The sequence below is a fragment of the Pyxicephalus adspersus genome, chromosome 6 (assembly GCF_032062135.1).
Source record: "Pyxicephalus adspersus chromosome 6, UCB_Pads_2.0, whole genome shotgun sequence".
Classification (NCBI taxonomy): domain Eukaryota; kingdom Metazoa; phylum Chordata; class Amphibia; order Anura; family Pyxicephalidae; genus Pyxicephalus; species Pyxicephalus adspersus.
Window position 1 is genome coordinate 7674461 of NC_092863.1, and position 17104 is coordinate 7691564.

At 44.8% G+C, this 17104-nt stretch overlaps 1 protein-coding gene across 6 annotated transcripts; it reads right to left on the minus strand.

Annotated features, from left to right (window-relative positions):
* Positions 1–786: 786 nt before the first annotated feature.
* ARFGAP1 (ARF GTPase activating protein 1) lies at positions 787–16886 on the minus strand. 6 transcript variants are annotated; one of them, XM_072414405.1, is made up of 14 exons: positions 16697–16885; positions 15117–15180; positions 14816–14925; positions 14021–14192; positions 13113–13213; positions 12933–13022; positions 12443–12554; positions 12292–12348; positions 11965–11997; positions 10944–10976; positions 8911–8967; positions 6970–7029; positions 5301–5377; positions 787–4930 (listed from the first exon to the last, which is right to left on the minus strand). In XM_072414405.1, the coding sequence occupies exons 2-14, from the start codon at positions 15174–15176 to the stop codon at positions 4588–4590; spliced, it is 1305 nt and encodes a 434-aa protein (XP_072270506.1). In that variant the 5' UTR covers positions 15177–15180; positions 16697–16885; the 3' UTR covers positions 787–4587. The 6 variants fall into 6 exon arrangements, with proteins under 6 accessions (XP_072270506.1, XP_072270508.1, XP_072270507.1 ...); XM_072414407.1 differs by lacking the exon at positions 6970–7029 and having other exon boundaries at positions 5301–5371; positions 16697–16886; XM_072414406.1 differs by lacking the exon at positions 10944–10976 and having other exon boundaries at positions 16697–16881.
* Positions 16887–17104: the final 218 nt, after the last annotated feature.

Sequence of the window (17104 nt, forward strand, 5' to 3'; positions counted from 1 at the left end):
TAGCAATGAAAACCCAACGGGTTGCTCCGTCCTCTGTTTATACATTAAAGGATTATTCCACCCAAGCTGATTGTTTCAGTTGTGGGGACAGTCAGCCAATAGCGTCTCATCTTTCCCATAAGGGAATCTTACTGTGCTGGAACTAATGGGCGATGCTGGGAACCAAAGAGATTTTCCTCCAGGGTTCCCAATAGTTATACGAAGTAACTCTGCTCACTCACATCCAGCATCATGTCTCATTATGGATCATAAAAGCAACCAAGGTCCTTACCTGGAGATCCTGCCAGTAAGAACACTTCCTTTTTCATGCTGACAACACTAAGCCACTGCTTTTTTTAATTTGCAGAAGCGTTGTCAGCCAACCTGTTTAGCCGATAAACCCATCTGAGGGTGTTTGCTGTGCTGTACAATGAATGGCATCAAAATTCAGGGCCCTCAAAAAAAAAGTGTTGTGGTAGAATTAAGCCTCACTTCCTGTTCTGGTGTCATACAGACAGGAAGTGATAGAATAGCTCTCTGGGGACAGCAACAAAAACATTTATTTAAAACATTTATTTAGAAAACAGGTCAGGTTTTTACTATCTTCTGCCTACCAGTCATGGGCCCCCTTCCCCCGTGCTATGGTAAAAACGAGAGAGGAAGTCATCTGTGCAACGACAAATATCTTCCCCTTTCCCAAACAAAGAATGAACTGGTTTATATAGAGAGTGGGGGTGTCTTCAGTACCTGCACAGTCCAATACACAGCACCACTAAATGACATTATAAATAAAGACAGGAGGCGGGCTGGTCATATTTCATTTATTATCCACATAATTCTTGGAAAACAGAAGCTCCGCATGGGCGGGGCAGAGCGATCACAAGGAATATGGCAATGGATACAGATATACAGCACTCCATACACACACAAACGCAGGCACCAGAAAGAGGGAATACGGGGGGGAAGGGGGGGACATGTATTCCAGACCCCAAATACTAAGTGCGTTCACAGTAACCTTGTGCATCTCCCCGCAGCACATAGGCCGGACACAACATAAAGAGGGGGGGCCCAAATTGCAGCAATGTGATTAAAGCCGGTCACCATATTTCTCCACCCCAAATATTGATTAGTGGTAATGGAATAAATATGAGAGGTGACACGCTTGTCCTTTTATGACCATTGTCCCCCTGCTCGTGTAATAGCAGCAGGACAGCCCATGAGGCCCTCAGAGGCAATGCTGTGTTTAGCAGCAAGGGGGCAGGATTGAGTCGTTTCTAGATTTATAACCACCCTATCATCTTTTTATATTTGCTGCATGTACACAGTGGATTGTACGATTGGAGTGCAGTGTTCAGGGGCCACTTCAGACTTACCCGGCCCCGCCAGGACAAGCAGCAATATTGCACACAGAGCGCCAAGTAAACAAGTACCTCTAGCTTAGGAATGCAACTGGGTTTAAAATAAATCTAAAATCTGATTGGCAGACATACACAGGGGGAATGTTCTTTTCACATGACATCACTCGATAACCGGCAGAATTTTTTCATCTCCTACCATGACCATCACAACTGCGCTCTGCTTAGACGGCGTGATCCAGTAAAGCCCCGCCTACCTGATTCTCTATATACTGTCATTTACTCCTCATGGGTGGGGTTCCTAAGCATAAGCTAAGCAGTGACGGCCACAAGAGAGCGCTATCACACCATCTGCTGACCTTGAAAGACCCGTAAACAGCATGCTGAAAGGAGCAATTCATCTTACAGCAAAATAAAGGATCACACTGAAAATATTGTACAAATTATCGATGTAAACATGGCATACACAGTGACACCATCTATGGTGAAGGTGATCCCGCCTCTAGATAATACAACCATGATCGGAGTCTCTCTTGTGATGATTGTGAGATGCCAGCTGCAGTGCAATTCCACATATCTGACAATTGTGTATTTGCAGTGTGTGTGTGTGTATTTTGCTGCACTTATCCCTATCTGATATGTAAGACATTGTATTGACAGTTCTATGGAATTGTATTCAGTTCTGACACCTTGATATTTTATTTATAAAGTGATGAATGTGTGTGTAGAGGATCCTGGTGCAGGGTACTGCCCCGCCCTCAAAGAACCTATGGTATGGTACTGCCCCGCCCAGGAGGAACCTATGCTAGGGTAACAGTCCACACTTTATGTGATCACAGCTTGGATTGAACTGCAGCTGACTTTCACAGCTGTCACAGAGAGAACACAGCAGCACAATGAGAAGAAAGCTTGGTGACTACCTGGCCCTACAGCTCAAAAAATATGCCCCACATGAACTGCTGCATGCTAATTTATAAGGGAGCTGCATCTAAAGCTGGCACTTACAGGGGACCTTTGCTGTCCACACCAATTTACAATCCCCGCCCTGCCATGCTATATGCACACGGACATGCAGGAACGCCTCAACCAATACCATGGCAGCACTAAGTAAAGGTAAGATCAGGCACAGCGGGTCAGTTGGTGGGGATTGTAGATTGACAGCTGGTGCTGACTGTGTCCCCACCAAGCCAAATAGAACTTGGGGGTGCGTTTTATTTCAGGGCTACATCAGACCTACAGGGTGTTGTAAAGAAGCCCAGCTAAGGCTTGGGAACCTTTATTGGCATAGAAAACACCACAAGCCACGACATGATATAATCACAATATAACATGACAAGTGCCGTGTGGTGCAGCATAGATGCAGTCCTTGCTGTTGTAGCAGTGCCAGCATAAAGCACATCCCAATACAAATTTCTGATATGGGGCCCCCAGTTTAGGTAATAACTGGGCAGCAGGGTAAGGGGTAGAGTTTTGGTCATCTCATATAATAGGAATCAATGGCTGTATCTGAGTGGAGTGATATTATAAATGCACGCCGAAAAAAATGCACCCATCAGCGGGCAGGAGGGGCTGATAACTTTAATGTATGTTTTTTTGGCCAAAGCAATAAAACATATAAAGCTGATAAAAGATGCTTAGGCCACCACAAACAAGGCTCAGTGCTTGTGCATCCCCTGGTCAGCCTAGGCTCTGATTGGCATAGGCACTGCCCAAGGGCACTGAAGCTGCACTGGGGAACAGTAAGTAATTTTTTCAAGCTGATCAAAATAAATAACAGCTACAGGGATCACTTCATACTTTAATGCATAAAAAAAAGGTACTTTCCATTTCTATTGGCTGCAAATATTTACTCACTTTGTCCTCAATTCTGTTCAGCAAAGCTGCCAACTGCACTGCACGCTATTTAAAAAACTATGGGGGGACTGGTCTGCAAAAAGCCATTAAATAAAAATAACATGTGCAGCATTCAAGTAAAAAGTTCTAAATAAACTACCCAATAATAAATCAGGATGTAATTCTGATAAAAATGCGAGATGCATTCTGTACAATTCTAGTGAAGGAGAGATTTTAATAGATGCTACTGAGGCTGTTCTGAGGTATACAGAGGGGAGGGGGAGGGGAAGAATCATATCCCAAGAGGGGGGTTACGATTGAACTCATCCAAGCCACTTACACACCGGAGACTGAAGCACAATGCCCACTGCACGTAGACTAGAACCCTGGTATTGGCATTGGTATTGGAGACCACACCAAGACAGCAGGGGAAGAAAGGAGGAAGAGGCAGGTCTGGCCACTCCCCTCTCTTTATAAATACTATGCTGCAAGAGATGGAGGTACAAGGTGCAACAACCACACATACAACAGATGATCAGATTCTTGAAGGACCACTTGGGGGTGCACCAACCTTCCTGAACAGACCCAGCCAGATATGTACAGGAGGTCTAATAAAGGCCAATTTAAAAAATGACAAGGAGAAGCTTCCAAACCTGATGCACTATCAGAAATTACTTACAACCCCCCACCCCCCCACCATGGTATGCATAGCTTGCATGGAGCACTTATTTGTACCTTACTTTGACCTGCCAGCTGTAACATGCCGAAGAGGAGTGCCCACACCCAGGCCTAAACCTATGTCTAATCCAAACTGATTTCTATCAACAGCACCAAACTAACTCCAGAGGCCTGGCCAAAAGGTGACTGGGTCACTGTCAAATGCCCCATTCAGGGGGTTCTGGGTGAACCCAGATGCTGCTTATTTTAGTCTGTGCTATTGCTCATGTAGTGCCATCACATATCACATGCTTCTTCATACCTAAAACCAGCAGATATACCCCACGGCTCTGAGCTGAGACAAGTCAAGTATTGTATAGGTGGCTGAAAAGAGCATGTGACTTGCCGCCACGGCTAATGTTGAGTGGCAGGGACACAAAGAGAGTATTATGGGTAGGTAGAGGGGTGTAAAATCTGTTCAGTTAAGACTGAGGTTTAGATTTTTATGTTTCCTAAAAGGCAGTAAGAGGTATCTAAAATAAATTATGTGGGTACTCTTAGCTATAAATATTCTTTAGATGATTTCTTCAATCCCAGCAAAGCTTGGTGGCAAACAATGACTCTAATACAACTGCCGTAGCAAAAGAGGTGCCATGTCTGCATCCTGGGATATAATGGATATACTATATCTGGCCTGGACTGTTAGGGTATTTCGATAAAGAGTTTCCACCTCCACCCCATCAAGTTCTTCCCCTATCCTGCTCTACCAGTTAGCGCTATCCCAGCCATCATCCGTAGGGGGCGCCTGGCTCTTGCCCCCTTTCTTCCCCTTCCCCTCTGCCTCCCAGTGGCTCTCCCAGTTCTCCCAGCTGTCGCTGTTGCTGTTCTTGTTGTTAGATGTGGTCCCGGAGCCCCACACCTCCCAGCTATCTGAGCTCTTCCTCTCCGCCGTGTTCTCTGGGAATGTCCAGCTGTCCCCGCTAGGCGACTTGGTCTGCTTTTTGATTTCTTCCGAGCTACCAAATGTCTCCCAGAATGATTTGCCCGAAGAGGCGTTTTGGTAGCCGTCGCTGGTGCTTTGCTGGTAGCCTTCTCCAGGTAGAGAGCTGCAGATTACCAGAAGGGGAAATAAAAAGAAGATTGCATGAGATTGACAAAGACGGACAAGTGACAAGTTTACAAATCCTAATACTCAAGCCTAGATGACCTACCACACCAAATATCTAAAGTACATAAAGGGGAGCGCGAACTACCCTGGCCTGACTAAAATGGACTACTGATACTACAGTAAAGAAGAGGCAGGACAGTCCTCATACTATCTCACCACCACCGCTACCAAGATGGCCACCTCCACATGATGACATGGCACAGAGAAAATCATATTAAGGAAATCCAGCCAATCCTTGTCTCTAGGTTTTCTCTACTTTATGGGCACAGGTCAAGCTAACAAAAGCATATAAAGGTCTGATCACTCACCTGTCTGTGTTGTCCTCACTCTTCCCTGAGAAAAAGCTAGTGACGTCCTTCCAGCTCTTGGTTCCAACACCCTGAACCTAGAGAAGAGATAAAAGATTATATTCTGCCTGGTGCCTTTATCAGCAACAGCATAACCACAAAATTAAAATTAACACAATTCCCGCCATTTAGGGCTAATAGGTTCAAACAACTCCTGCTCCACCATATTTAACTATTTCACTCCACTGCTCTGTTACAGAGACAGAAAAGAGATGAAGGCCTGTGTAAGCTTTAAATCATAAACTTTACAAAGTGATAAGAACCCTTTCCTTATATAAAAACGTTTGACGTCTAAGAAGCTAATCAATCAAATTACCAGGTATCTCCCTTGGCACTTATGGGTGAGTGAGGTGATTAGCACTGGAGGGAATTAAAAATAAACCTGTTGCTTTAAAGTGGACCAACACTACGTGGCCTTACTCCACCAATAAAATGCTAAGAATGAAGCTAACCCTTCCCTTTCCCTTGGTCAGAGCTGGACTTTAATTACACCTTGTCAGGTCTCTTAGGATATAAAACCACCAAGAACAGAAAAGGTATTATACTCAACCCCCTCAGGTGACCCATGTCTCCTCCATTTCAGAACATAGCCATCATTTAACACTTCCTAGCTGCCTGCATTCCTCATCTCATGCTTTGTATCCATCGAATGATTATGGGACTATGGGTGAATAAAAGGGAACACAGCTAAGATGACCACTATCTGTCAAATGCCTAAAAGGCTGCAGCTCTGGAATGGATGGGAGGTTGGGAACATGGACCACCAGCCTGCTAACTGTACGGTGTCTAACATAGCAAAGTAGTGGTGGTTTTATATCTTTAGATACCAGACAGTGAACCTTTCCAAAATGGCTCATCATGCTCCTATCTTCCACAGAACACTTTCTTTGTTCCTCCACTGTACAGTACAGTCTATGGAAATGAAATTTCTGTAAACTTTTAAGTATAGGTGATACTACCCTCTCTCCCATGTGACCGCATGAATGTAAGAGTCTATAAGCCAGGTTGGTTTGGAGCCATTTCATTCCAGTCCCAGTAGCAAACAGAGCCACAGGAAATAAGGTTGAGCATATAACCTTATAACATACATAAGATATGCTTGGCTCAGCATTCAGACTTCAAATATGTGATGGACTGACTGCAGATGACACTACCGGAGCGCTGCAAAGCACAATGCAGAACACAGGGCTTTGTAAAATCCAAGAGAAATGTGACCAAGGCTGGGAATAGTACATCATGGATAGGGAATACACATAGAGGACTCACCATCATATCCACAATAAAGACAGCGTAAAGAAAAGAAAAACATATTTGATTAGACATTTGCATTGTAAATACAAGATGGCACGTGAGTGGGCACCACATCCAAGCTGTGCTCTGATCATATTATAAGCATACTAATGCCAGCAACCCCTGACCTTCCATGTGCACTGGGGGTATGTAGGCATTGTAATGCTCCAAATACTGAAATCTATCTTCACATGGGTGTTCTATGCTGTGCAGTATTGCTGCTCCTTGCCTTTGTTGTACTTGTACGTTATTTCTTGTTTTCTATAACAAGTCTGTTTGCAACTGATTAATATATAGGATGTGGTGTCCAGCTAAACCGTGCCATCCAAGCACCTCCTACCTTTGAAGCTAAAAAGGATACCGAAGTGGAGACATCTTCTAAAATTCGGCCATCTTTCACCTAGAACGCGGGAGTAAGAGGGATACACAGGGAGGTGAATTTAGTGGAGGTGGTGGTGATGTGCAGAGGGGACAAATTCCCTTCACCGAAAAGCCAATCGGGTGCAGAGATGTTTCCTTGCATTTATTAAAGCAGCAGGTCTTGGTGTTAGGAAGTGCGGTATTGGTTAATAAATCATGCCTGCACAAGAAGCATTAGTCGATTCATTGCCAAGAAGCATGGCTAGCCAAAGGTGGCCCCATAAGTGCTAACAATATACTAGACCCAGTACAGGGCCCTGCAGGCAATCAAAAGCAAGCTTTATTGTATTAAAAAAAACAAAAAAAGTTGTATTAAAAAAAATAACAAGTCATTACTTATTATAAGCCAGTTTACTTCCTCTTCATTGCAATGGTACAAGTGTGCAGCTGTGGGTAGGTTATCGTCCAAAGTGGGGCTTACATCAAATAAGAAAAGTAAGCTTTATTTTCATGGTTAGGATCGGCATAGAGCGGACATTCAATTTGTTATTATTTTGTTGACCCTGAATCCTTAATTTGAAACAGGAAAAGGTTTTTACCTAAAAATGAATTTTGCATATTGATACATACCTCATGTTGGACCCCAGGTATGTCTTCACAAGGTCTTTGGGGGATCATGGCTAATAAAAACAGCCTACAAGGTGCTGTATAGAGCTTCCCAAAACCATCACAGAATCTTGGATCTGATACAAGCAGGGGACAATTAGAAGGTTTAGAAATATCAATATGCGCTGATAGGTGGGGGGGGAGGGGTCAGTCTGACAGAATGGGCCTTTCTACGCAGGCTGCTGGCCCATGAAGATTGCCCTAGGTAATGCCCACATGTGATGTGGGGCCTGCACGGTTAAAAGAACTGAAATCCAAGCAATGGAAGGGGCAGATCAGTTATGGTCAGGCTGAGGAGGAAAGGGTTGGATCAGGGGTGTCCACACTTTTTTTGGTCAAGTTAAAATGGCCTACCAACAATATAAACTTGGGCCTAACTCCTGTGCGCGGTAGAGTTTATTTTGAAAGGCAGGGCTCCGCGATCTATTCGCGTTGCCTTTGCGATCGAACGGTATTATTCCGATCCACCTATTGGGCACCCCTGGGCTAGATGATCCTGGACATAGCCTGTGACGGCGTCATATTCTCTATCAGCTGCTCTCCCATTGCAAGGAGAAGTAGTAAAGGTGGCTGTGGATAGTGATTTCCACAACTGAATCTTAATCAATATTCTGTTTTTTGCTTTCACTATAGGAAAACTCTGTAAGAATCAATATCTTCTAATAATGACTTCTAAAAAATGACCAATGGTAGCTTAGCACAGAAGCAATGGCTTGCGATGGATGAAGCACTGATTATACAGCCAGTATTAAAGAGCACCTGTAATGAAAAGCATATGCTGTAGAGGAGGAAGGTAGAGGAGATAGGCACTGTTCTGGTTCTGTTTCATTATAAACGTTTTAGGGTATCTGGGGTAATAAGGCTTGTACCCATACAAAAATGTCTTTTTTTTTTTTTTTACTGAGCTTCACCTCCAGGGTCAATAAACTTCTCCGAAGTAGGTTGCACAAAAACATTTGGAGTCCCAGTAGCTGAAGGACATTTGTGCTACATGTTAAATGACCAATTTATTTATATTTTCTTTATAGATATATAGCATTTGGAAGGACAGGCCAAGGGTCTACCCCCATACACTTCCCCCTCACAGCATAGTAATTACAGCGCAGTGGCACATGTAATGTAACAAGGCATGGTGCAGACAGACGGATAGGACCTTCACAGACAGAAGACACCGATTCACATATACACCGCGCTGAGCCCCATGGCCAGCAGTGTTAGTCTTTACAATAGCATTCAGTGCGGACTGTGAAGTTACCTTCTCCTGGGCTGGTCTGACTACATTCTCATTAATGGTCTGGCCTAGCTCAGAGGCCTATCCGGGGAGGGGGATAAAAAAAAAGAAGAGTAAATAGGTCAGCATGGCGGGGGGGGGGGGGGGGGCAGATACAAAAAACATGCACACATGGAGAAGGACACCTGAGAAAATTCCAAGGGTTTCAAGACTTTTCTCACAACTGAATGACCAGGACACAAGTAACTCATGCACAATAGTGAGCCATACAGACTGCATGCAAAGAAAAAAGAAGCAGAGGACTGGAAAGAAAAGGAATTCATGTGAGAAACTTGTGAGAACGACATGATTGAGATTCATTGGTGCAGAATTGGGCATTGTATAACTCCAGGTATTCATTAACTGAATCCCACCAGCCAGCTCTAGTGTAACGTTCCCTTGTATGATGCTGCATGCTGGGGGTACAATAATCTATTCACTCTGTGACAACCCCAATCCTCCCCAACTCCAATCCCCACTAATAATAAGAGTGGTTCCTCTATATGCAGTGCCAGGCCATCGAGTGTATGGAAACTTTTTAACCGTGTTGTGATGCTGCTAGACCAGACCAAGGTTTTTTGGGTGCTCCAGCTGGCATGATTCTCTTTCTGTTGGGATGCCAGCATAGAAGATGGGGAAACAACACCCACATGTCAAAACATTGAAACTACCTGGCTTGTATTGTATAGGTCTCTTTTGTGCCAGCACTAGAGCTCTGACCTGGTGTGGACTTCACAGGCTTCTGAAGGTGTTATGTGGTATCTGGCACCATGGTGTTAGTGGTGGGTCCTTTACGTCACAATGCCGCTGCTGACCTGTGGTTCTAATATAAAAGTATATAGAGGACACACAATGCACTGAGACCACATCACTGAATCTAGTGTCAGGACAGGCAGATATGAGGAGTGGAGAATGTAGGAATGGTCTATAGAAGCTGAGAAAGAAGACAGGAGAGTACAGGAGAGAGAAGAACGTCTGCTCCTACAACTTATTCTCTATATAATTCTTGTGCATTGATTTATTAAAGTGTATGTGAAGCCAAACCTTTTTTCTCTGTGGTGATGGTTTAGAACTGATGTCCATTATTTATTTTCAGGGGAAAAATCTACCCAAAAGTACAGATACAGGGAATAAAAATAAGACATGAGCTCTTCCCATAATTGCTTTACATACACTTTAGGTCCCTAACATTAATGAAGTGCAAAGTCCAGTAACACCGATCAGAATCCATCTCCTAAGCATCAGTCCTACTAAAAAAAATGTTGAAGTGGGTATGGAGGTTGCCAATGTTGGCCTCTCTTCCTGAAATTACAACTACCCTGGCTGTAGGTTTTGTGGATAATGGGCCAGTAGGGGAGGGATATGCTGTATTAGGAAGGAACGTCCTATGGGGAACATAAGCCTGATACCTAAAATGACCATCATACCTATAGGAGCTTGTTGGAAAGCCTTTCACAGAAGCCATAAACATTAATATGGAATGACCCCCAACCTATGAAGCTAAAATACAAATCTGTACCAACTTCTGCTCAATTACGAGGTTAGGTAGTGATGTTGGATGAGGATGCTGAACGATATAGCTTACAACCAGCATTCTAATTCATCCAAAAGAGATTGAACAGGCGTTAAGGTCTAGGTTCTAATGGAGCAGCCTTTGTGCATAGGGGCATAATTATACTGTAGCAGGAAAGTTTTACCCAAACTGATATTACCATTGTCCCAAATATCTCTGCATGCCGTATCCTTCCTATGACACCCCTAAACTCAATCATTTAGACTCCCCATACTTTTGGCCTCCCTATGACGGACTGACCCTTTAATTGAAGCGATTCTGACATCTTATTGGGGATTGCACTTTGTAAGACATCTGTACTCCTTGATTTACTGAACGAGCCTGCAGCACTGAACTATAGGAGGGAAACAATGGGTGGAAAGGGGAGGTTCAGAACTTCTGTACAACACATGAAACAATTACAACAGCCATACACAGACCATGCCTACAAATACGGCTCCATTACCGAGTCCGCTGAATGCTTGTTCCCTCCCCAAAACTGCACGCCGGCAGACATGAGGGGGGTGGGGGGAGAAGAAGCTGCTTTAGTATGGTTTCAATAACCCCACCAATTCACTTTTAAATTATCTGGTACATGACATAAGGGTTTGAAGGCTGCAACATACAATCAGAAGCTTTTTCGAACCGCCATGAAGGAACTTGGAGAGGTTGCCTACGGTAAATTTTATTTTACTTTTTACTCTCAAGATAATGAATGCTGTTCGTGACTTCCTCAAATTTTCCAGATTGTATATATTTGGTCCATTAGGTCTCCTAGGCATCCAGAAGCAACAAACCCTGGGAAATCATTGGGAACTAGGAGCAGCACCCAACACCCTGAGCAACTCTTGGGATAGATTTTCAGCTGATTAGTGCTGGACATGAAAATAACTTTATCACCTCAATGTGTGGGGGTAAAAAAATGTTTTAAATCATTTTAAGACCAAAATAACCAGCTGCAGGGTAGGAGGACAATATGAGGGTATTCATTTTATCATAAAGTCTAAAGATAGCTAGGAGAGTTCATTGTGTCCTAATACCAAGTTACATTCTGAGAAAAACACACCCAGGCATATTGATACTGTTGAGTAATTCACTCACACAATGCCATTCTACAAATATCAGTAGCTGTCCCAACATTCTGATTAGGGTCCATGCACTACTATATATAAAGGGACAGACCTCCAATAGCCCCTACACTACAGGGACAGCTACTCACTATAATAAACTAAACATTGCATTTATTCTTTACAGAACATTTATAAAGCATTGGCTCTTGAAGTTCTCAATACTTAATTCTGCAGAAATCTAATACTGGAGAAAAGGCTGGTCACATACAACCAGGCTCTCCTCTCAAAATTTTATTTTCTTCTTGCCCTTCTATTCAGAAGAATAATTCTAAATCCCAAAGGCAAGGGAGAGATAATTACCCCAGTACTATACCCCAGGCACCAGAACAACCTGTCACCCTTTCTGTCTGATCTTACCTTTTGTGTGGCTTGTGATCCTAGCTTGGTTGCCTAAGAAAAGAATCAAAATAGAAAGAAGTTATGAATTGCTTCACCTAAGCATGATAAAAAAAGGATCATACGTTCTAAGTCACCTCACCCCCAACATATGGATATCAGTTGTGTATATAGCTGCTTAAAGCAAACCTGTCATAAGAAGAACATGGGGGCTGACACTGAAATGTTGCTTACCATGCTGATCCTCTGAAAAATGCCTTCTAGGCCAATATATCCCAAACAACTACACACAACAGAGAAGTTATAGTTAGGCCACCATAGAGCCCAGCCTCTGAGGGCATCACTTACACCTTCCTTGGCAGCAGATGCAAACTTGCTGGCCCCTACTGTGAAGTTGCTCCAGCCCTATTAACAGGAAAAGATAAAAAATGTTTTGCCTTACTCAACACCAAACAAAATTAGAATATTGGTTAGGTAGATGGGGTTATTTCTCTCTTACCGAGTACAACGAGGTCATGGCATTGTTCAAGAAATCGTCTTCTTTCTTCGGTGGGTTAACAGTATTCCCGAAACCAACGTATCGATTTTCCTGGTTTCCGGCACCACCGCCACTGCAGAACAAAGTTATCTGTTTATCCCTACACGTTAAAAAAAAAAAGTCAAGTGTGCCCAGGCCGATGTGATGGCTCACTCCTAGGACGATGTGATGGCTCACCCATAGAGGGAAGGTCCATGATGGTCTGGACTTATAAGAAGCAAGCTGAATGATGAAGGTCAAGAAGAGGTGCCCCATCCACCGGCAGAAATGACTTTGTGCAGGGGCAGCTCCAGATTCTTGATATTTTTATTGATCTAATGCTAAGGTTAGTCTTTAAAAGGGACACCTGACAACCGGTTTTGCTCATTTCTGGAGCAACCCCAAAACAAGCCTGCAGTTGTCATTCAAAGTTTTGTTAATATGGGTTACAAAATATCTGAACAGATCTTACCTCTGATAGGAAGCCACGTCATCGTTCAACCATTCCTCAAATGCTTTGTCCCCAGAGCTGCCTCCATTGTTACCGCCTCCTACATTAGACCTGAGTAAGGGGGAAAAGGACATAGATTGGTTTTGTTTAAGGATTACAACGCCCCAGGAGACCAAACACATTACATGACCAGTGTCTTACCGGTGAGACGAGCCGCCCATCATTTTTGGCTGTGGCGGAGTCCAGTTTCGGGCTGAAGATGTCTCCTCTGACCACTCCCGGCCTTCAGCCAACGTGGCAATCTAAAAAATGTCAATATAAATATAAATTCTATAAAAATCCTTAAGGTTTTTAGTTAGTTAAAATATGCATCATGTTTGGCCTACGTCCCTAATTTTTTTGCATATTTTGTAAAACCACGACACACAATGGTTAGCCAATGTCCCTCATCTCCGACCCACCTTGAGAAAATACAGTGCTCCATGGTTGGCCCATGTCCTTTATTTCCAAACCACACTGAGAAATCAATGTGCTCCATGGTTACACCGTACTCCTCAATTCTGATCTACTTTGAAAAAGCAATGTGTACCATGGTTGTCCTATGCCCCCCCCTTAAAACCAAATAAAGCAAACCACAGTCCTTCATGGTTAGCCCATATCTCTAATTTCTGACCAACCTTGAAAAATCACTGTTCTCCATGTTTGCCCTATGTTTCTCAGCTCCAACCCAGAGTGCTCTATGGCGCACGATCCTTATTTCCAACTTTTCTCTTTTTGCTCAGTTTTGAAAGCTATTCTAGAGTCTGGACAACCAACGCCAAGACCATCCTGCTAAATGTCCCAGCGATGTCCTTGGGTCTGTTATGGTTGTGCTGATCATTCTTGGGTGCCCCACCGACCCCCTTCAGTTACTTTCTCCCCAATGTAAAATAAACCCCCCATGATGGACGCACCAGGTGTAGAGATATAGGGTGTTAACGCTCCAGCTTCTGACAACCATTTTGGGTGGGCTGACCCTTTACCTTGCCAAATTAAGATAAAAATTCAAGGTCTGACAATATTTCACATAGCACAGAAGAGTGACCAGCGGCCTCTGGATGAGAAGTCACCTTGTCACGGTAGAGAGCTGCTGCTCGGCTGTTGTACTTCTCCTGTAGGCTCCAGCATGGGTCATATTCATCCAGTGTTTCCAGGAAAAGGCGGAATTTGGCGTTACCTCCAGCCTTCATCTTCTCCAGCTCTATATCCTTCCACTTGTCCATGGTGACTGAACGGACAAAACTAGGAGGAAGCCAAAAACATCAACAACTGAATCTGGAAGGATATTAACAATACACAATGAAGTTACATCAGGCATGGTACTGCTTGGTATGGAGGACGAGGAGACCTTGCCCTTGTTCTTGTCCTTCTTGTGATGTGGTCTAGGCTAGAGCACCCTTAGGTGGGGGTGAGGAGGGGAGGTCTGTAGACTTATAGTAGCTCCAACACCAACCAACACTGATCTTATCCAGGGCTCCAGAAGAAGGGTGGCAGGAGAGCCAGGGGGAGATTAGTGTTGGTAGCAAAGGGTGTGAGCCTTTTTTTTTTTTTTTTGCAAATGATAGACTCGTCCTATTATCTGTTGCCAGAAAATAGCATTCCAGCTTCTAGGAGTTTTGGCAATAGCAATCTTGAGTGGGCTGAAGCCTTCAGATGGAACTTAGAAAATCCTGAGGACCATCCCATGGCATGTAACAATGCCAACAAACAAACACTGGCGCAGTCACATGGCTTAAGTCACATGATCCTTCATGCCCAGAATTGCCAATTATTTTTAGAGAATGGCAGAGAGTGGTAGAAGGGCAGAACATGGCCAGGGAGAGGGGCATTTAGGAGAGGCTTTTCTCTTGATAAAGAACTCTTACCTTAGATGGACTCCGAGCCCCCGATGTTTTCCAGAACATTCCAGACATATCCAAATACCATAAGTGACGCTGACCCATTGAGGGTTAAATGCCCCGCACTCAAAGCAGGTCTGGAAGAGAGAGAGAGAGACGTGTTTATGGTTTATGATCAGATGTCACCGTGTAATGTAACAGCCCTCCATTGATAAGGAATTCTCCTGGTCTTAGCCTCTTAGGCCATTCCTTTCCCACCTTCTGTGCCTCACTATGAGGGTCCACCAATAATCACCACCACCAAGATCAACAGAAGCTGACTACTTACATTATTCTCATCCTGTACTCGAACCTCCTTCAAGACTTTTCTTGTCCGAGGACTGGCCATTGCTCTGCAAGACAGAAGACGTGTTATAAGTTCAGCATGACCCCCATTTCCAGGGTCACATTTTCTTCAGCATATTGTAACCACAGGGAGCCCCATAACCTTCTTTGAAACCACAGGGCATCATGTTCAGCCCATGTCCCTCATTTCTTGCAAAGGCTGTATGACCACACAGCAATAGGGAAACATCAGTACTCCATGGTTGGCCATGTCAGTCACTTTCGACCCACCAAGGGAAACATTAGTACTCCATGGTTGGCCATGTCAGTCACTTACGACCCACCAAGGGAAACATCAGTACTCCATGGTTGGCCATGTCAGTCACTTCCCACCCACCTAGGGAAACATCAGTACTCCATGGTTGGCCATGTCGGTCACTTCCGACCCACCAAGGGAAACATCAGTACTCCATGGTTGGCCATGTCAGTCACTTCCGACCCACCAAGGGAAACATCAGTACTCCATGGTATGGTTGGCCACGTCAGTCACTTCCGACCCACCTAGGGAAACATCAGTACTCCATGGTTGGCCACGTCAGTCACTTCCGACCCACCTAGGGAAACCTCAGTACTCCATGGTTGGCCCTTGTTCCTCATTCCTGACCCACCTTGGGAAACCACAAAGCTCCAACGTCACTCATTTGTAACCAATGTAAGTAACCTCAGTGCTCCATGGTTGGTCCATGCCTCTTATTTCCAACCCAACATGCTGGCCTGTGGTTGGCTCTTGCCCCGTCTTTTCGGACCCTCCTTCGGAAACCACAAAGCTCCTAAAGTCCCAACCCAACCTGGGAAACCACAATACCCTATGGTTTGGCCCCTCATTTCCAACCCACTTTGAAAAAATCAACGTACTCCATGGTTAGCCATGTCAGTCACTTCTGACCCACCTTGGGAAACCTCAGTACTCCATGGTTGGCCCCTGTGGCCCTAATTTCTGGAGCCCTTCCTCCCCGATTCGATAGAATCACACCAATATCGCACACAACAATACAGACTTCCAGGTCCAGAAAATAATTTTGATAAAATTCTGACCCAACCGATCCAAATCAATTATTAGGAGGGGTCACCGAGAGCCAATCAGATCGTTACATTGATTGATCACATGGGGCACCATATAGTAGTAGCATGACGTCCAATCAGATTGTACCATGTACGTCAAGCTTTTAGGATGGATGACACAAGCTATTATCTGATTGGTTGGAAGTCCCATTCAGCTTCTTCCATTCTGATATTCACACAAAACAACTACGTTCACTCAACATTCACCAACACATCAGATATGGTCCCCCAGTGATTGGTCGGTTCCTAATTTCCATACAATTCCAATCGTCCCATTGGTAGTAATAATAATATTTTTCATTAATGGGGGCAGATGTGGGGCTGTCTCCCCCATCCCCCATACATTGGATGGACAGGGCAGATTATTGCTGGGCATATCACACAATTCTGACATATAATGCCCCGGGGGGAGGGGCACCCCCAGGCTGGGGATATCACCGGGCCGGTGTGCAGGGGGTTTACCTGGTCACGTGACGCCGGTGCGGGCTCGCTGCTCTCGGTGATGTGGAGTGATGTCAGTGTCCCCCAGCCGCCATCTTCCGGCTACGTTGCATCCGCGCGGAGGATTGTGGGAGAGGCCGGCATTAACCCTCCCGCTGCTGGGGGGAAACAAGCGGACCGGTCACCCCGAGGAAACACCGCCACCGTGTGGTGTTTGCGGGGAGAGCAGGGGACACGGCCAGCCTGGCGAGAAAACCTTACCTGAGGGGGGAGGGGCACAGAGCCCTTAATGTGGGAGCGCGGAGACCCCGTTATGGGTTCACCTCTCATGACAGAAACAGGGGGGGAGGGGCTGTGTGCGGATATCACCCCCAAATCATACACAGGAACCACCCATACAGGGGCCCCATGGGTGATACAGGGCCACAC